The sequence below is a fragment of the Leopardus geoffroyi genome, chromosome B3 (genome assembly GCF_018350155.1).
Source record: "Leopardus geoffroyi isolate Oge1 chromosome B3, O.geoffroyi_Oge1_pat1.0, whole genome shotgun sequence".
NCBI classification, from domain to species: domain Eukaryota; kingdom Metazoa; phylum Chordata; class Mammalia; order Carnivora; family Felidae; genus Leopardus; species Leopardus geoffroyi.
This window is the reverse complement of record NC_059337.1, coordinates 115228250-115248501: the sequence shown is the minus strand read 5'-3', so window position 1 is coordinate 115248501 and position 20252 is coordinate 115228250. Positions and strand designations below refer to the sequence as shown.

The following is a 20252-nucleotide window of genomic DNA, read 5'->3' as shown; positions in this document are numbered from 1 at the left end:
CAGGAGGCCAGCCGCCTCTGTCCGCCTACCCCCAGGCTGGGCAGGACCAGTGGCTGTCCAAGCCTGCCCTCCAGCCATAAATCATTCTGCAACCTGCAAGGTCACTCCAAATATCCTGGCGATTCCTCATTTCTTTCCTCAAATTCCCACTCACTTTGCAGGATCAGGGCAGCCCACGGAGGGTCCTGCTTTACCCTGGCTTCTCACTCCTTGACACCTCAGCACTCCCTAGTCCTTTGGGTTTTTTTTTTTTTTTTTAAGTTTATCAATGTATTTACTTTCAGAGAGTGCATGAGCAGGGAAGGGGCAGAGAGAGAGAGAGAAGGAGAGAGAATCCCGGCTCAGAGAGAGAATCTAACAGCTCTGAGCCTGATGCAGGACTCGATCTCATGAACTGTGAGATCATGACCCAAGCCGAGATCAAGAATCAGATGCCTAAGTGACTGAGCCACGCAGGTGCCCCCTCCCTAGTCCTTATTGTCACAGAGAGCAGAGCATCAGTGAACTCCAAGCTTTCCTTTCCTGCATTCCAGTTTTAGCAGAAAGGGTCAAATAAGACAAGCATGCTTTAAACATCTTTGGGGAATTTTGGCAAATAAGAACCCTCCGATGTGCCCATGGATCCACAGTTTGATCTCCCCAGCTTCCTCAGCTTCACTGACCAGAATGGCCACTGACAGATGACCTTCACTGCCTCTCCGAGCCTCGGTTTCTTCTCTGGTAAACTGGGGACATGACTACCTATCTCGGAAGGTTTTCGGAGAATCAAATGAATTAAGAGGGCATAAGAGCCTACCACAGGGTAGTTAGTCAGTAAACGTCAGTTTGCCACTAACAGAAATAGTGACACAGATTTTCTTTTTTAAAGGGCTACCTATGCGTAAACAGAGGCAAGAAGATTCAGTGATGATTGCTAATGTTTTCAGCCTTCTGACCACAACCTTAAGTAAGAAATAAATACATCTTATACTGTGATCGAGTATTCCCATGTGCAAATACGACTAAACACACACGCACATATAACTGAAATAAATTTCACCGAACAATACTTAGCCTTAACTGCAATCAAGTGCTATTTTCTAGTCTGCTCTGTACTAATCTATAGTGTTCTAGGTCTATCATTTTTTTTTAAATGACTGTCACGACCCACGAAATCGATTTTACAACCAATCTACATTTTGAAAATGCTTAACTAGACGGTAGTCACACGAGTCCAGGACAGGAAAACAGGCTAACGGCAGGGGGTGGCGGCAAAACCCCAAGTGTTTTCCGCAGACAGTCGGGCAGGGCACTAAGTACTCCCACAGATGTCTTTTTTCCTGCAGGCAGCTTGTGAACGGGCAGCTCTTCGTAAGCGAGCCCTCTCTGCTTATTTCTTCCCAAGATGCTGCATGCTCCTCAAGAACCCAGTCCTATCTCACATTTCATATCCTACCATATCCCCCGACTCCCAAGAGCCCAGTGGGGAGGGGCTCAGTTGCCGAGGAGACAGTGAGTTCTTCCCTGGAGTCCACGGTTTGTGTTTTGCTATGGCTGTGCTAACGTGGGCGGAGGGAGGCAAACCGGGGCTGGTCGAGGGGGCCCACCTGCCAAAGGCCTTTCCGATGGCCGAGGGCCGGGCCTCATAGTAATACTGCTTGTATTCATCCATCCACACCTCTGCAGTGCGCTTGGTATTCCTAAAAGGGGAGGAAGGAGCAAAACGAAGTCACCAGGGTGGTCACAGAGTTAGGATCAAGATCAGCTCTGTGCAGCACAGGGTGTTGAGGATCTCAGGAGTGTGCGTGAAATAATACTGATGGTATAAATGACTATGTAATCTGTCAACGTCCATCAGCTCATGTCTGTATGCTCCCTGACACTCCACTTGAGGCATCTGTTCTGCCAAAATACCTACATGGGGGCAAAAGGACATGTACCAAATATTTGTTTAGTAAGACATGGGTGGCAACCTAAATGCTCACCAGTAGGAGCATAATGACCCCTACTTCTCCAGGATGGAGTACGTGCCATGGAAGGATGTCTAGAATTTAGTGTGAGCAGCAGGAAAGCACATTGCAGAAAGAACACACAGCTTGACCCTATGTACGTAAAACACAAAGCTGTGGTATGTGTGCTTCCCTCCACCTAAAGTACGTGCATGAAAATGCGTCAGAGGGCCGAAATGAGAGACCAGAAATCTATACCCAGTAGTTACTTCGAGAGAGCCAAGGGGGATAGGAGTCAGACTGGGTAAAAGGGACTTTTGCTTTTTTCTCCACATGTGACGTAAAGAGTAAAAGCACATGTGTGGACAGATATGTATATATAATATCTTGCATTTTATGGTGAACACGTGTTACTTTTATCATTATAGAAACAACGCAAAAAGGGGTGGGGAGAAGCAAACCAAAATATTAAGCCATTCGGTTAGCTACACTGGGGAGCCACTGCTACAAACAAGGGAGCACGGGCCTGACAAGCCAAAAAACTGTCCTCAAAGGGGGTGCTCATGACACTCTTCCCCGCCTCCCCTTCACACCCTCCAGGAGAGCAGGCAATGGCTGGTCTCTAGGACCTTGCCCACTCCCCCTCAAGACCAAGCACATCCTGGGGCTGGGGACATGGGTGGGCAGATGCTGACCAAGTCAGGGTCAGGACATGGCATCCATGACCAGAACTTGGGGCCCAGTGAGTGGAGGGCAGCTCCCAGGTAGGCATTGGGTCAGTTTTCCAATATACTCCCGGGCAAAGAGAGTCAAGACAAGGGAGGCCTGGCGTCCACACTCGGTTTCATCCTTCCACCCTTGAAAGTACCTGGAATCCCAGAATTGGAGGGAACAGATGGGGAAACTGAGGCCCAGAGAGGTGGGGTGCCTGCCCAGAGTCACACGAGTAACTGACTGGGCTGGGGTCTAGAAGCCAGGTGTCTTAGCTCTTAGCCTGGTGCCCTTTGCACTGTGACCTACCTGATGTAGGTGAGGGCATTGCCCTCAGGGAAGTTGTAGGGGTGCCGTTTCCTGAAGACGTGGCCCACCCGGCTGCAGGGCACGATCTCCAAGCTCCCACCGCACATCCACACCCTGAAGGAGAGCTCTGCAAGAAATGGCAGCCGTCAGGAAGGAAGAGCCCCTGGAAGGTCCCCACTGAGTGAAGGCCAGGAGGAGCTAGCCTCCCTTGCCTTTGGTGTCTCTTTGAAGGCATGTGCTGGGCTCAGGGTTCCTGGGGCCATTTACCTGGGGTATGCCCAACCTTGAACATGTTCCTGACCGCTCGCTCCGTGCATGTACATACCCCCGCCCCCCAGCACACACACGCCCCCTCCACACACACCCCCTCTACCCACACCACACACACACATACCCTCCATATACACCCCTTTGACCCACATTCCCCCCTCCACACACACCGCAAACACACACCCTCCACACACGTCCCCTCCATACCTACCACACATACACACCTTCCCTACATGCTCCCCATACACACTGCCCGTATCTGAGCCCTAGGAGAGGAAAGTTTTTTTGTTTTGTTTTATTTTTTTGAGACAGAGAGAGAGAGAGGGAGAGAGAGACAGAATCCTAAGCAGGCTCCACATTCAGGGCGAAGCCCAACGCAGGGCTCGATCCCATGACCCCGGGATCATGACCCAAGCTGAAATCAAGAGTTGGAGGCTCAACGGACTGAGCCACCCAGGTGCCCAGGTGGGAAAGCTTTGAAGGAACACCAAGACCATGAGCAGAAGGAAAACCGAATCAAATGCAGCATCATTTCCAGCCTCTGACTACAAAGCCCCATCCAGACATTGCTAAGGAAGAATGCATTTGCTCATCAGTCAGTCCTAGACACCCATGAGGCTGGGAAACCCACCACCAATCAGGCCACGGGCCACTCTTTCTGGCCCCGGACCTCCCTCTTGGCGCAGGTGGTCTCCATGCACAGGCTACCACTGGCCCTCTTGAGACACACTTCTGTTTGATAGTGGTTGGGATGCTGAATGAGCTTCTGCAGGTGACTGTGGTCCCTCTTCGTGCTGGGAGATGCAAGAAGGTGGCCATTCTGCTTCCCGGAAGGGAACAGCACAAGCTGCCTGCTCTATTCTCAAATTTTTTTTTTTTAACATTTGTTTTAGTTTCAAGAGACACAGAGAGACAGAGTGTGAATGGGGGAGGGGCAGAGAGAGAGGGAGATACAGAACCGGAAGCAGGCTCCAGGCTCTGAGCTGTCAGCACAGAGCCCGACGCAGGGCTTGAACCCACCAACAGTGAGATCATGACCTGAGCTGAAGTCGGACGCTTAACCGACTGAGCCACTCAGGCGCCCCTGCCTACTCTACTCTACACTCAACAGTCGTCACTTCTGGCAAGGACCCATCTTGGCAGCTTGCTGAACCTCACATCATCTCTTCTGATTACTCTTTCATATTAACCCTGCAGGTGGGCACCCTGTGACATTAAAACACCTCTTTCCTGTCCCAGAAAATACATAATCCTTTTTTGTTTGTTTGTTTTTAATTGAAAAAAAGGAAGACCGTTTTCTCATGAGCTCTAGCCTTGGTCCATCTCCCACTCCCCAGCTGGCCATACAGACACTGGTCCCTGGCCAGGTCTGGGGGTTCTCACCTGGCACAGATGGTCAGGGCCCAAGCCCCCTCGCTGCGACTAACACCCACCTCTGGCTAGACTGTGTGCAGCAGGCAGCTTCCAGACACAGGCCAGGGGCGAGGACTGGACATGTGGCATATCCGGACCCATGCTCATGGTCGGGTATGCTAATGGGCTTCCTAGGTAGGCCTGCAGACTGCCGGGCTTGTGTCCCTTCTCCCGGGATGAGCTTTGCAACTGGTTCAACAACTGAGATTTAGAACTAGGGGCAGACCTGGGGGACAGAGGAGTTACTTTCTAGTTCCATTTCTGCCAGACTAGATTGGTTATGCTAGTTAAGTCACTTCATCCCACCAGGCCATACTGTCCATGCTGTTATTGTCATTATCCACAAGGCAGTAACGAACAGTAAGCATCACCCATTTACTGAGCACTTGCTATGTGCCATGCCAGGTCTAATTCTCACAGCAAGCAGATGAAGCTAGTATTATTATCCCCATGGGCTTTTTGTTTGTTTTATTTTTGTAAATTTATTTATTCTTTTTAAGTAGGCTTCATACCCAATGTGGGGCTTGAACTCATGACCCTGAGATCCAGAGTCACATGCTCTACCAACTGAGCCATCCAGGCACCCCTATCCCCATGTTCCTAATCAGGACTGGGAAGCTCAAACATCTTAACCTCTCCAAGATCACCCAAACACTCTGCTGCAGAATTACAATGTCAAGTTCACATTTTGTCCAGCAAGCTGCACTGTTTGAACCAGATTCTTTCGTTCATTCAGTAAAATTTTATCGGGAACCTGTTCATTATGTGTTGTATGCTGTTCTAGAATCCTTACACTGATGGGTAGGAGACAGGGACTCACTAAAATAAGAAAGAAAACGACAAGTAGACCAGAAAATGAATAAAATACGTAGTCTATCTGGCGGTAGTAAGTACAATGGAGACAAAGGAAGCAGGTGGGGCTGAAGAAGGGGGAGCTGGGGGGGGGGCTACAATTTTAATTAGACTGACTGGGAAGTTATCACTCAGAAGGGGACATTTGAGCTAAGTCCTGAAGGAGGTGAGGAAGCCACTCGTGTGGCTTTTAGGGGACAAGCATTCCAGGCAGAGGGACCAGCAAGGGAAAAGAAGTAGAGACTAGAGTAGGCGGCAAGTCCCAGGCATGGCAAGTTGCTGGTGGTGGCAAAGAGGCCTGGCAGGGCTAGCTGCTGGAGTGGAGTGAGGCCGGGTGAGAGAGGCAGGAGATGTGGGCAGAGCTGGTAGTATGCTGTGGGGGAAGGACCCAAGGCACGAGGACTTTGGGTTTTGCTGTCAGTGTTGAGGGAGTCCTTGCAGGGTCACGAGCAGAGGAGCAGGGGACTGGCTTGATGGGACTGTCTTTTAAAAGGATCTCTAGGGGCGCCTGGGTGGCTCATTCGGTTGGGCGACTGACTTTGGCTCAGGTCATGATCTCGCGGTCCGTGAGTTCGAGCCCCGCATCGGGCTCTGTGCTGAGAGCTCAGAGCCTGGAGCCTGTTTCAGATTCTGTGTCTCCCTCTCTCTGACCTTCCCCCATTCATGCTCTGTCTCTCTCTGTGTCTAAAACGAATAAACGTTAAAATAAATAAATAAAATAAATAAAAGGATCTCTAACTGAGAATACACTGAGGGTTGATGGGGGGTGGGAAGGAGGGACAGTGGGTGATGGGCATTGAGGAGGGCACCTGTTGGGATGAGCACTGGGTGTTGTATGGAAACCAGTTTGACAATAAATTTCATATTAAAAAAAAAAAAAAGAAAAAATAATGAAAGGCTCTCTAATGGGAATCCCAAGGTTTTCATGTTTGTCGCCTGCCTTTACGGTGGCCTCTGGGCTCTGAGTTTGGCTCTCTGAGGGGACGCGGGAATCAGTCTCAGTTTGGACATTTCCCTTCCTTCAACAAAGGAATAAAACAAAAGGCCCAAACCCACCAGTGGCAGGCCTCTCCTGGCTCAAAACTGCTCCCAGCAGCTGAACATCTGAGCACCATGGCTAGCCTAGAAATTTCTTTGAATTTCTTCTAAGAAACAAAACCCTTCCCAGAAACACTCTGTGGTTCACCTTTCAAGTTCCCCAACCACTGAGCCCTTGCCTCAGGCAGAGTTTGAAGTTAACTATTTGATCAGTCACTTGTTTCTCTGTCAATCACCAGCCTTAAAAAAAAGAAAAGAAAAAAAAGACAAAAGAAAAAGGCTCCTAGATGCAGAAGAGACCATTAGTTTCCTAGTCCTCAGAGTCTTTGCAGGAAACTGGCTTTGCCAAAGCTCCCAGGAACACACAGGAGGCCACTTGAGCCCAAAACATGTGCAAAGGAGGTCAGAACGGAAGGGTCAACGCACCCTTGTTCCCAGAATTTACTCCTCTAAAGGCCTGTCTGGAAACGGTTTCCAAGAGTAAGTTACAAAGGGGAGAACATTCCACGCCTGTTTCCACTCCAGTTGGTTTTGAGTTGGGATCAGGCCTGTTGTAAGCCCCGCTGCTCATCTGTGTCCTGACCAGGGAGAGCGAAGGAAGACTCCCTCCTCACCTCTCAGAAACCCAGCGTTTGCTTTGATCACACCTCACATTTAAAGGGCTCTGGCAGAGGCACTCCATACCCCCGTCAGACGTGGAGCATCCTGACTGAAATCTGGAAGGCGGCATCCACCTCAGTTTTCCCACTTGGTAAATGGGTGCAATACCACCAGCCATATTTACTTTGCAAGAAACCCGGGCAGGATGAAGAAGGAAACAGAGGGCTCTGCAAAGGACTGGGTCACCACAGGAGCAAGAACTGGAGACCCCCGAGCACTCACTCCCCATCCTTCACCCCACTCCCTGCCGCGTGGGCCGCACCACCAGGCTCCCATCTTGTGGGCTGGCAGGGTCGGTCAGAGCAAGGAGAGGGGAGAGTGAGGGTGGGTGTTCATCCCCCCACACCCTCTACCTCGGTGCTGTGGGCTGGCTACAGGTGCCCCAAGACCACAGCTCCTGTCAGAGGGCACTCCCTCCCCGACTTTCAGACCTGGGGTGGCTACACTTCATAGCAGCCACCAGCCCAGCCCAGTACTGTCCCTGCGGCTGTCTGTATCTTGCCTGCGCTGTGTGAACTGGCTTTTTAGTAACCCCCCTTGAATTACCCATGTTGGGTGTTCCATCTGTACCGGGTCTTTATCTAACTGAACCTCACAGGTGACCCTGGGGGTTTGCTGGGCTCCTGCCTTTCCTGCTGGAGTGAGAGGGCTCCCATGGCCCCAAAAGTAATGATAATGGCTGCCAGCACCATGCCATATATTTTTTTAATCTTTTTTTTTTTTTTTACATGTCTTTATTTTTGAGAGAGAGACAGAGTACGAGTGGGGGAGGGGCAGAGAGAGAAGGAGACACAGAATCCAAAGCAGGCTCCAGCCTCTGAGCTGTCGGCACCAAGCCCGATGTGGGGCTCGAACCCACGGACTGTGAGATCATGACCTGAGCCAAAGTCAGTTGCTCAACCGACTGAGCCACCCAGGCACCCCCACGCCAAACATTTTTAACTCATCTCTCATTTAGTATTCATACCGGCCTCTTGAGGAAACAGACTTAGGGAGGCTTTAACTTGTCCAGGGCCAAACAGCTTACAGGTAGTAGGGCCAGTATTTGTACCCAGGCCATCTGACCCCATTACTTACATTTGACCACCAAAGTCCACTCTGCCCCCGCCCGGCTCTTCTGGAAGAGAAGCTGCCGCATGTTTAAGCTGCAGTCCAGGCTACAAGTCTGTATGTTCTTTCACACACGTCTAGCCATGCGGCCACAGTCTCCCCCTGACCACCTAAATCTCTCTGGCTGCTAGCTGTGTGGCTCTGGACAAATTACTTAACCTCTCTCTCAGTTTCTTTATCAGTAAAATGGAGATAAAATAGTACTTACCTCAGATTGTTGTGAGGTTGTGAGGATGAAACACATTAATACATGTTTAGAACAGGGCCTTGTGCATAGAAAGTGCTCGAGCAGGTTATCTATTGTTATTATTGCTATTGTTATTTTCCAACTTACCAAAATTCTCTCCCCCCCAGATGTCCATCTGGGCATCATACTTTCCCAAATGGTTAAACCAGGACTTGTCGATCACGAAGATTCCCCCAGCTATGACGGGAGTCCTAGGAGCAAGGAGAGGAGAGAGGCAATGCATGAGCTGGAGAAGCTGGGAGCCCTTCTAGATGGTTCCAGAACCCTGGGCCATTTGCCCCGCAATCACCTGCTTGCAGAGTCACAGGGGCAGGATATCTGGCCAGCTCCCTGGCCTCTGTCCTCTCTGTCCCTGGGACCTGGAACCGAGTCAGCACTTAGATCGCGCACCCGCAGGAGCACCAGCAACTAAACGGCCCCCCAGCAGCCTCCCAGGCCCTCAACCCAGGGAAGGATGGGGTCTCTGCAGAGCCCAAAGCTGCACTGACCTTATGGGCTTGGTGGGGTCGGTCCTGGCAATCTTCTGCTCAAGAGGGATCTGCTCCCACTTGAAATGCAGGCTCCAGTCAAATCCTAAGGGACAGAGCAGGGTGAGGACAGAGCTCTGGGCAGAGCCTGCTGGCGGTGGCTGCTCCTTCGCTCTGCCAGCCCTGGGTGTCTCCCTTGATCAGAGCCCAGCTCATAGAGGGCCTTGGGCAATTCATGCAGTCGTTCCTTCACTCAGAATGAGACAGGCCCCTGTCCTCATTGAGTTTGAATCTACTGGGAAAGACAGAGACTACAAAGATAAATCAATAAAAGGATAATCTGCTAGTCGAAGGGGGAAAGTGCTAAAAAGAAAAGCAAAAAAAAAAAAAAAAAAAAAAAAAAAGAAAGGTATCCATGCTATTCTAGTAAGGGTAGTCAAGAAAGACTCCCTAATGAGGTCACATTTGACCTGAACGAAGGACTGATTCATGGAGAGGTATCTGGGGAAAGGGAATTCTAGCTGGGGGAACAGCAAATGCAAAGGCCCTGAGGTGATTTTCCTAAAGGAGAAATGCCTGGCTCCCTTCAGACTTCCACTCAACTCCCAAGATCTAAGGAACTGCTGTATCCATTTTTTGGAACTCTGGGCCCCAAATAGGAAAACCACTCTGCCCACTAGCTCCTAGCAACAGATTGTCTAGTGCCGCCTGTCCGATAGAACTTTCTGCAATGATGGTCATGTTCTGTATCTGCACTGTTTAATATGGTAAGCAGTCGCCACACGTGGTCACCGAGCTCTGGAAATGTGGCTAGTGCAACTTAGGAAGTAAATTTGAATTTTACCTAATTTTAATTAATTTAAGTTTAGGTAGCCAAATATGGCTATTCTATTGAACAGCACCACTCTGAAGTCTAGACCAGAGCTGTCCAAAGGAAATAAGATGCAAGCCAGAAATGCAAGCCACATACGTAATTTAAATTTTTCTAGTAGCCATATTCAAAAGTAAGAACATGTGAAATTGATTTGCATAATATATTTAGTGCAATATATCCAATGTTTTCATTTCAACATGTAATCAATATACAAAATCACTGAGGAGATATTAAAATAATTTTTTTAATGTTTATTTATTTTTGAGAGAGAGAGAGAGACAGACAGACAGCAAGGAGAGGAGGGGCAGAGAAAGAGGGAGACAGAATCTGAAGCAGGCTCCAGGCTCCAAGCTGTCAGCACAGAGCCCTATGTAGGGCTCGAACCCATGAACCGTGAGATCATGACCTGGGCCGGAGTTGGATCAGTCATTTAATGGACTGAGCCACCCAGGCGCCCCGTGAGGAGATGTTTTACATTCTTTCATACTGAGACTTTGAAACTTGGTGTGTATTTTACACTTACAGCACATCTCAATTCAGACTGGCCACATTTGAAGAGCTCAATAGCCAAATGGAGCTAATAGCTACCGTATTAGACAGCCCGTGTCCACACCACCTCCAGCTATACGTATTAGAAGTCATGCAAGGTTGAGGACTCCCCTCCCCGCCCAAGACACTGTCATAATCATGCCTTCTGCCAGGACCTGTGGCCATGGTCCCAGGGCTGGCAGCATTGGGGAAGGATGTGTCAGTGTTTGCAGGGAGAGAAAGACAAAAGACTAGCTTGGAGCTATCACTGACTGTGCCAGAGGGCTTTGTCCCCAACCTCGGGGCTCTACACTATCCCTTTCCATGTTCTGGAGGTAAGGGGGTGGAGTGAGACGCTCCTGCACACCAGGAGGAAGAGCACCAAACCCAGGGCTTTAGGTTGCCCTCACCTGCCTCTTTCAAGCCTGCGGCTCCTCCCCCCAGGGGGCCAGACCCACCTCCGCGAAGATCCGCAGATGCAGCGAGGTAGGCAAAATTGTCCAGACTGATGACATCAATGATGGGGCTCACCACGCGGGTGTGGTCCTAGGCGAGAAACGAGAGATGGCGTGAGGCCAGGGACTCCTCGAAGAAAGGCCCAGCCGCCTGCTCTTCAAGGTGTGGGGCACCCAGCCCTTCCTGCAGGACATGTCAGGTTCCTGGAAGCCTGTCCTGTAGCACCACATCCAGGCTCCCGGAAGGTCCCACCTGGGTTCCCTGGGCACAGTGCTCTCCCAGCCTCTTCTTCTCACACCAGGTTGAGCCCTGCTGGGATCTCACCTCCTCAGTGAAGCCCTGCCTGATTGCTGCAGGCTGGGGATTTCTTCCTCTGTTGAGCCGTTCTCACAATTACAGTCCAGACAATTCCTGGGGCACTGAGCCACTGACGTGGCTCTTCTGTTGCTGGTTTGAACTGTGGTTCTATTAACTGTCATCCACCTTTGTACACGTTTGCGTTGAGTCTTCCCAATCGGACCACCAGCAGCTTGAGGGCAGGGACTCCGCCCGCGGTCCTTGTGCAACCTGGGTGCCATTCTCTTATGCCACATCCACTTCAAGGATCCCATCATCCCCCAAGACACAAATCCACCTCCATTGGTGGGTAATGTTAATTTTATCCAAGTTTTTTTTTGGGGGGGGGGTGGGTAATGGTGTTGGTGGATCATGTCATATACCCTGTGCAAAACTATCAGCTGCCATCAGCCTTCTCTTCTCTCTCCCTCCGTGGAGGGACACAGAACAGAGCCTCTTCTCTCCACGCATTCTGCGCGGACCCTCAAAATCCTCTTGTCCGCAGCTTGGAACCCAGCTCTACCCCTCAGTTCACATCCCATCTCAGGACCACAAGAGCCTGGGAGACGGCGGAGCAGGGGAGACCACTCATGGTTTCTCAGAGAGTCCTGCGGGGGCCTCGCCGTCTCCTTCTTAAAGACCTTTTTGTCCTGAGATCTAATTCCCATTTTTATAACAATTTTATTAGCCATAATTGACATGTGATAAAATTCACCATTTTAAAGTATACAGTTTGGTGGCTTATAGTATATTCACAACATTGTGTACCCACCGCCCCTATCTAATTCCAGAACATTTTCATCACCCCGACAAGAGCCCCTGTACCTGTTAGCGGTCACTTCCCAACCGCCTCTCCCCGCCCTGACAACCGCTAATCTCCTTTCTATTTCTGTGGCTTTGTTTCATTCTAGACACTTCGTATCAGTGGAATCATATAATACGTGGCCTTTTGTGACCTGCTTCCCTCACTTAGGGAAATGTTTTTATCCTTATTGTGGCATGTATCAGGACTTCATTCTTTTTTATGGGTAATATCCTATTGTATGGCTGCCTCACATTTGTTTGCCCATTCATCAGTTGGCAGACTTTGGGCTGTTTCCACAGTTTGGGTACTCTGAATAATACTGCTCTGAACACTCCTGTACAAGTTTTTATGTGGAGTATGTTTTCATTTCTCTTGGGTATACACCCAGCAGCTGCAAGGGTCACGTGGTAACTCCATGTTTAAACTTTTGAGGAACTGCCAGACTGTTTTCCAAAGTGGCTGCACCATTCTACGTCCTCACCAGCAATGAGTGAAAAGGCTCCTACTTCTCCACATCCTCGCCAGCACTCGTTACTGTCCATCCTTTGGTTATAGCCATCCTGTACGTATCAAGTGGTATCTGACTGGGGTTTTGACTTGCATTTCCCTCAAGTCTTAATAATGTTGAGCATCTTTTCTTTTCTTTTTAGCATCTTTTCACGTGCTTGTTGGCCATTTGTATCTGCCTTGAAGAAATGTCCATTCAAATCTTTTGCCCATTTTTAAGTTGGGTGGTCTTTTTATGGTTGATCTGTAATCACCTCATCCTATCCTCCATTTCTCCTACCCTTGCCCTTCTAGCATAAAACTGGCATGTAGTAAGGGCCCCCTGCCCTCATCTCTCCTTGAGGACACCATCCCCCTCTCCTTCCTTCTCAGGCTTCCCAGCCTTGACCCAAAAATACCTCCTGCCCCAGCACAGGACCCGTCTCCCCCAGGAGGAAAACAACTCCATTCGGAATAGGAGCTTTATAGCTCACCCAAGCTCTCATCCAAATGAATTCTCACAACAACCTCGTGAGACAAATATTACAATTACCCTCATTTTCAGAGGAGAAAGCTCCATAACATGGAGTCACTCCGGAGGGGGCAGACCCTTTAGGCCCCTACTCTGCCTGTCCAACTTCAAAGACTATTCACACGCCCTCATGCCAAGAACATGGCGGGAACGACCCAAGGGACAGAGATCCTGTAGGGACAGACAGACTCACCTCCTTTACCCGTTGCAGCATAGGCTGTAGCCACTCGGTATTCACTTCACAGTGGCTGTCCAGAAAGGTGAGGACAGCAGCTGTGGCCACATCTGCCCCACGGACTCGGGACCGGATCAGCCCTGCAATGGGAATGGACAGGGAATGGTAACTGGGACTGGGCCGATTTGCTTTCCCCCCGTCCCTCAAAAGTCTCAGGGCTCTGCACCCTTCAGGGGTCAAGGCTTCCTCTGAGTTACTGTGATTGAGGTTTACTTTGTATTTGTTTATTTCCTTCCTCACTCTCCTTTCTCTCATCTACCTGTCAACCATCGTTACTCAAGTTCATTCTCTGAGCACCCTCGATGTCTCAGACACTGTTTGGGACTCTGGGAACACAATGATACAGTCAGTTCGGTAAAGGCCAAGTGCAATAAAGTGCGTTTGAGTATCCAAAGAAAAACCAGAAACCAAAACCCTTTCCCCCCTAACCCGAGGGACCTCAGGGCAGTCCCCTTCAGTTGCACCATCATGTGTGACATGGCTAGAATCTTCTAGACAAAGACAGGCCGGAGTTGCTGTGGCAGCCCCTTCATTCACCTTAAGCATGTTATTTAACCTCCCTGAGCCTTGGTTGTCTTATCTAGAAGTTTCAGAGAAATTGATCCCTGCCCGTCTGGAAGAGTGCTTGGTGCCTAGGATGCCTACACATGCTAGATTCTGCTCTGCCTCTATTCCCCCACCGACAGTCTTGCCGATGGTTCACCAACTGTCAGAGAGTGGCCTTGCCTCTGGCAGCTCCCTGGCCAGGGCTGGGGACTGACCTGGTCAGGAGAGAAAGGGCCCGGCTGGTCCTGCCGACAGAGCAGCCACTGGTGCCCTGTGAGCTGTGAAGACGGAAAGGCCTTACTCTAAGAGCTCCGATTGGAGAGGTTTCCCTGGCCACACCTCTGCCCTGTACTCTGCCCCTGTCCATCTGATTACCCATAATATGTGCAAATATCCATCTGTCCCTTCCTTCCATCCCACAGGAAGCTAGAAAGCGCTTAATCAAAAGTTGACACCTGTGTTGGGCAAATGCCTCAGGAAACAATATATTCCTAGGCCTAAAGGTACCTACAGCGCTGTGCTTGCTAGAAGTCTCTCTCTGGCCTCTTCCACGCCAGTTAGAAGGTCTCCTTAGTCTGACAGTTCTTTCTTAATCACACCTCTCACCTCTCTCTCTCTCTCTCTAACCTTTAGTGGCTCCCTCCTACCTGCCTTATCAAGTCCAAATGCCTTTCTCTGGCTTCCAAGGTCCTCTGCCATCTATCCTCACCCCACCACTTCCCCTGCTGACCAGGCCCAGATTCTCCCTGGCAGGGAGGAGGTAAGAGAGGTTAAGGGTGGGGTCCCTCTTCCAGGTTGGAATTCTGGCTCCTCTACCGATTACCCTGGGCGCATTCCTAAACCTCCTTAAGCCCCATTTTCTTATGTGCAAAACAATGGGCTGTTATATGGAATGAATGCGAGAACGTGAGAACACAGGCAGGCAACGTGGTTGTCTTCTACGGGGAGGACTCAGGAAAAGGGCTGTTAGTATCCCATGTGTACCTGTGCCAGACCCACGTCGGTGCCTGCAGTGTCCTCGAGCCTGGACTCCCCCGCCTGTTCCCGCTCCCCTGTCTCACAACGTCCTCACCCAGTCAAGGCCCACTCCCTGGTCCCTCCCCTGTCCTGCGGTCTCCATTCTACCCCCACATAATCATGGCCAGCCTGTCCCTGCGGTAGATTCTGACTCCTTGGCCTTACAATAAGCTCTCCAAGGGCAGGGACCACATTTTATACTTCAGAAGAAGTATAAAGTGCCTCCTAGAGTGCCATGTACAATCCTGTGCTGTGGACGATGCTCCAAAACTCTTCTTGATTGGAAATGAGGTTACATCTGCTTGATAGTGCCCTTTTATTTTCTCAAAGCATTTCCACATGGCCTATCCCATTTAATCCTTACAGCAGCCATGCAAGGCAGAAAGGGTACAATTATTGACTCCATTTCTCAGAAGAGACAACCGAGGCAGCCAGAAGTAGAGCAACTCGCCTACAGTCATGCCGTGGCTGTGGAAAGAAGCGTCTTTCCACAGACCTTGCTCCTGGCCACCCGGAATGCGGCAGGCACGTGCTGGCTTACCGTGACATGGCTCCAAAAGGGAGTGGGGAGGGGCGGAGGTCTAGGCCAAAACAGGTCTGCGGTGACACCTCGGGTTCAAGAACTTACCTTCACGCCGATCATTGCGTAGGCACTTGACCTTGGGGATCCTGGTCAGGAGCAGACAGTCTTCAGCTGAAGGTGAGGAGAAGGAAGCAAGCTCATTCAGACAGGGGTATCAGGCCCTAAGGGGTTCGGTCGCCCCTGGAACTGCCCAGAAGGTGTCCCATGGTGAGCTCAGGGAAGGGGCTGGGGCTGGGGAAGCACGCAGGAGCACGGTCATCTCTAATGGCCAAAGGATTGCCCTGTGCCCCACTCCCAGGCCAGACGGAGGAATGCCTGTACTAATGGGATTGCCCCCAGGGGGCGCCAGAGAGCACTAGTAGGTCACGAGGCCAACACCAGCATAGCCACACTGAAGGGACAATCCTCAGCATATGGCAGTTGTAATAACAAAGGATGCTATACTGGTGTTGTTTCAGTTGTTAAAAAGGTCATCTCTGGGGTGTCCCATCCAAAAACACCACCACTCTGGGATGCCTGGCTGGCTCAGTTGGAAGAGCGTGGACTCTTCCTCTCGGGGTGGTGAGTTTGAGCCCCACTTTGGGTGTAGAGATGACTTAAATAAATAAGTAAATAAATAAACACAGAACAAAACAAAACACCACTCTTTCCCCTCCTTTGGCACCTGGGAGCAGAGTCAGGGAGGGCACCCAGAAAAGACTGAAGATCTGGTCGGGGCAGAGGTCTGCCTGTGAGGTCCAGGATGACCTCTGGAGAGCTGACCTCCACATTCTGGGGGAAGGAGGGTTTGGAGGGATGCGAAAAACAGAAAGTGGAAACTTACGATCTGAACTGAAGTCATCCACTAAAATGATCTCCTGGATCAGGCCGGCTGGAGTTCGGTTCAGGACACTAGAAGGATGGGGACAGAGGATCCTGGATTCAGGGGCCACCTTCCATTTACCTCTCTTTGCCACAGAGTTCTCCCACCACCCAGCTCAGGGGCCAGCACACTGGCCACCCGCAGCTGCTTGCAAACCTTCTGGGCCCTGAGCAGTGGCTGAGGAACAATGTGTTCTCCGGGCTTTTCTGGAGACCCAGCCACCCTGGCTGCCTGCACCTGCAGGCACTGGGGACCTGTGCCAGACGGGTGATGGGAACTGCTCCAGTGTAGACAGGACCTGTAGCTGCCCTGGCTGCTTAGGCTTAACAAGCCCTGCCCGGGGGCAATACACAGCTGGACCCCAAATTGCCTGCCTAGAAGGCTAGCGAGTCTCCTGGCCTGATGGGTTAGCAGGGGTGTTCCCAGGGAAGCCCTTTCCCGCTTTCCTTCCCACCATCCTTCTTCTTCCTCCACTCCCTGGTAAAAGAAACCCATGCTTCCTTAATCCCTGGAATACCACTGGGCATTCCTTTCCACATCCTGTTCTCATTAAAGAAACGGGGTGAGTAGGAGTTGTACTGGACCACAGGACCAAGTTTAGGAGGACAGAGGGGCACCTCTCTCTGCCCCTCTGCCCCTCTGCCCCATCGTTGACAGACACCTACTGGCCTGCCACCCATCCACCTGAGGCTTCATGTCCATCCCTGCCTCCCTCGGCCCCTGACCCTAGAATTTTTGCCCTTGTCCTGGGGACCTGACATTGTGTTTGTGCATCCCGATATCAGTTGGATTTCCAGGGTCTCCCAGCCCCAGCCTCTCAGAAGGATTGGACTCCCCCTCCCAGTGGCCGCGGTCTTCATGCTGCCTGGCCTAGCACCTTGTCCCAGTGTGCCCCCCTGTCCCCGTGCCCCCCTGCCAGGGGCTTGGCAGCGCTCCCTGAGGCCTCGGGGAGCAGCACTACTGAGATGAGGGTCCCAAGGGGTGGCTTACCTCTTCACCGTGCGCAGGAGGGTGGAGCGGGCCTCATTGTGGAAGGTGATGATGACGCTGGTGGCTGGCAGGTCGGCGGAGTAGGCCACAGAAGGGCAACTGAGAATGGAGCACAGAGGTCAGAGGGCACTGTGAGAGCCTCCTCAGGGCAGGCTTGAGGCTTCTCTCTGTCCAGCCTGCTGCCCCCTGGAATACCACTGCGGGATCGGGAAGGCCAGCCAAAACCAGGGTGCGAGCCTGCCCCTCCACGGAGTGCCCCTCCGTGCCCACACAGCCCACTCTGGAGCCACAGGTTGGGGCACCTTCCCAGGCCCAGTCACCTTTGCCAAAGACCTGGGAGTGAAGCGTTTAGGAGGGCTCTGGCCCACCATGTGCAGGCACCGTTCCAGGCCCCAGCCCGGGGCCAGCAGACAGAACTCCCTGCCCGATAGAGACAGAGACATGGGGGACAGGAGGGAACAGCCTCTGTTTTGTGCCTGGCACCTGTTGCTTCTTTCTCCTGGCTCATGACATTTGTGCGATCTGGAGAGGAATCACCCCCATTCTGCCCGCATGTGACTCCCGATACTTACTGCCCAATACTGACAGCAGGCCGGTGACACCCGGCAGGGGAGCAGCCTCCCTCCTCCCGAGCCCTGGACCTCTGGAGCAAACAGAAGTCTCTGAGAAGACACCATAAGCAGCTCCTGCCACCCTGCTCCCTCCCTACACAGCTCTGGGCTCGCCTTCTCCCACATTTTTAGGCATTGGCTTCCCCCTCCTCAGGAAAAGGAATTAAAACAATCCATTCCTGCCAGCCTTCAGCCCTGTTGCTACTGCGAATGCTTTTCTTCGTGTTCCTGGGGCCGGCGGGAAGGCAGTTGGTTTTTCATGGCAATCTTCTTCTTTATTACAATTGCTCTCTATTTCGGCAGTGACTGTTTTTTTATTCCAGCATTCATTCCACTGACAGCAGCTTATAGTCGAATTCCCAGGCCCATTTCCTGCCCTGCCGGAGGGGACTGGGTCAGGCAGGCAGGAGTTCCACCAGCCTGGGACCCCCCTGGGAGGAATCCTGTGAGGCTTTAAAATAATTCTCCTTGAGAAGCAATGCGGGGAGTAGGAGGGGTGGAGGGGTAGGGAGACTCACCCCTGCCCCCCTGAGAAGCCAGACTTTCCAAGTGCATCCTCCCAGAGGCATGTGGATTTGGGGTTGGGGGTGGGCTTGGCCTGCTGAGCTGGGGAGTGTTGGAAGAAGTAGCCACCTCCCGGATGCCCAGCTCAGCCCCCTGGCACTGACCTCTAGGGGGCCAGGTCTCTCACTGTGAACCCTAACTATCCTGTGCCCAGGAAGCAGAGACCCTGGATAGTGATGCCCATTCTTCACCTGAAAGTGGCTAACCTCCCCATACCCCATCTGGGGGGGTGAACTTGACCCCCTCCCCATCCACCCCCTCCAACCCTCTCCACTCTGCATTTCTCTGGGATTTATAACTATGAGGATGGGGATTAATTTGGCTCCCAGGAGCCAAGAGCCTCTGAAGAGATTTGTTCCATGCCTACGTTTTGAGTTTGGGGCTGGTGGGGTTTTCTTTGTGATGCTAGTAGGTCTGCCCTGCCTGGTCTCCCTGCTCCCCTTGAGGGAGATCGAGGCTGGGCTAGGAACTAGCCTGACGGTTTGGAGTCCAGCAGAAGCTGCAGTCTGGAGGGCCAGGAGAAGAGCGTGGCTCACCCCAGTGCACAAAAGCCAGCACCTTGGCTGCTCCCCCTACACACGTGTGCGCTCATATGCACACACACCCAATCCACCTCGGGCTTCTGGGAGGGCGGGCAGCAGCCCTGGGGCGGGAGGGGAGGCTGGCCTCACCAACCCACCCCTGCCTTGGATTTGAAGAGTCTCATTTTAAAACACACGTCGTCCCAAGAGGAACTCCTCCTTTAAGTTCTTCCGTGAACACCTGAGAAGGTGGGGGTTGGGGGCTTGGTGGGAGGGAGGACAGAGGTGATCCAGGCTAACCCTGGGTCAGTTCAGAGATTCGGGTCTGCTGAACCTCTAGGCCTTGGGGTCTAGGTTGGCCATGGCCAGGGCTGCCAAGGAAGGTCTCCAAGTGGAGCCGTGTGGACATGGCCTCGTAGACCCCACAGTGCAGGTAGACTCTGCACCAGGACCAAGAAAGAGCTTCTGAGACCTGAGCTGGCCCCTGGACCTGGGTGGGGGTCTCCCCAAGTAGCAGGATTATTGTCCTATTTGGCAGCGTGAGTTTCTGGAGGCTGGCAGCGCTGGGATTCCAGGACAGCGAGGACAGTTTGGGCCCCGCCCCCCAACTCAACATCCATCTCACTCTGACAGGCTGCAAGCCCACTGGATTTCAGGCGCATCTCCATGACCGACAAGGAAGGTGCTAGAAGCCTGTCCCCTTCTGCACCCTTACTTCATACACCTTTTGTGCTATGGAGCAGCCGCTTCAGAAGGAAAAGCAACGTTGGCCTGCGTCATCCTCACCTACCCTCAAATCAGGACCAGCCTGGCCCTAGGTACACAGCTAGGTCCAGCCCAGCCCATGATGGTCACTCAAAACTGCAGGCCCGTGAGTGGTCAGCTCCACCAGGCCCTTGCTGACCTGTCTGCACGGAGTACAGAGGAAGCCCCCAAACCAGCCTGGGTCGGCAAGGAGCCTTGCCCGGAGGAGAGGACACTGAGGGGTGTCGTGAAGGTGCAGGTGGTGGGGGTGGGGGTTCCGGTGGAGGAAACAGCGTGTGCATAGACAGGGAGAGGGGCAGGAGGGTATCAGACTGCAGGAGCATTAAGTGCTAGGGGAAAAAGGAGCAGAGGCTGGGGGTCAGCAGGGGTGGCTTGCACTTTGGGCAGAGGGGCTCAGACTGTTCCCATAGGTGAGGGCAGGAAGAGGGCGCTGGAGGGAGGTGGTGACTATAATCTAGACAGGACACGTCAAGGACCTGAACCAAGGAGGGGGGCTTGATGACTTCCCCAAGGTCGGTCACTCACACCGGGTGGAA

At 52.0% G+C, this 20252-nt stretch overlaps 1 protein-coding gene and 1 non-coding gene across 3 annotated transcripts in view; both read right to left on the bottom strand.

Annotated features, from left to right (window-relative positions):
- The window catches only part of GALNT16 (polypeptide N-acetylgalactosaminyltransferase 16), a 93333-nt gene that overhangs the window by 11919 nt on the left and 61162 nt on the right, over positions 1-20252 (bottom strand). For both annotated transcript variants that reach the window (XM_045448114.1, XM_045448115.1), the window contains exons 3-11: positions 17256-17354; positions 16227-16294; positions 15449-15514; positions 13216-13337; positions 10866-10953; positions 9027-9111; positions 8626-8729; positions 2949-3075; positions 1587-1679 (exon numbers count right to left, since the gene is read on the bottom strand). In XM_045448114.1, coding sequence (XP_045304070.1) covers positions 1587-1679; positions 2949-3075; positions 8626-8729; positions 9027-9111; positions 10866-10953; positions 13216-13337; positions 15449-15514; positions 16227-16294; positions 17256-17354 — 852 coding nt within the window. The remainder of the gene's footprint in view (positions 1-1586; positions 1680-2948; positions 3076-8625; positions 8730-9026; positions 9112-10865; positions 10954-13215; positions 13338-15448; positions 15515-16226; positions 16295-17255; positions 17355-20252) is intronic.
- Positions 5141-5213, bottom strand: TRNAQ-CUG. Its single transcript has one exon. It is a non-coding gene; the product is annotated as a tRNA-Gln (tRNA).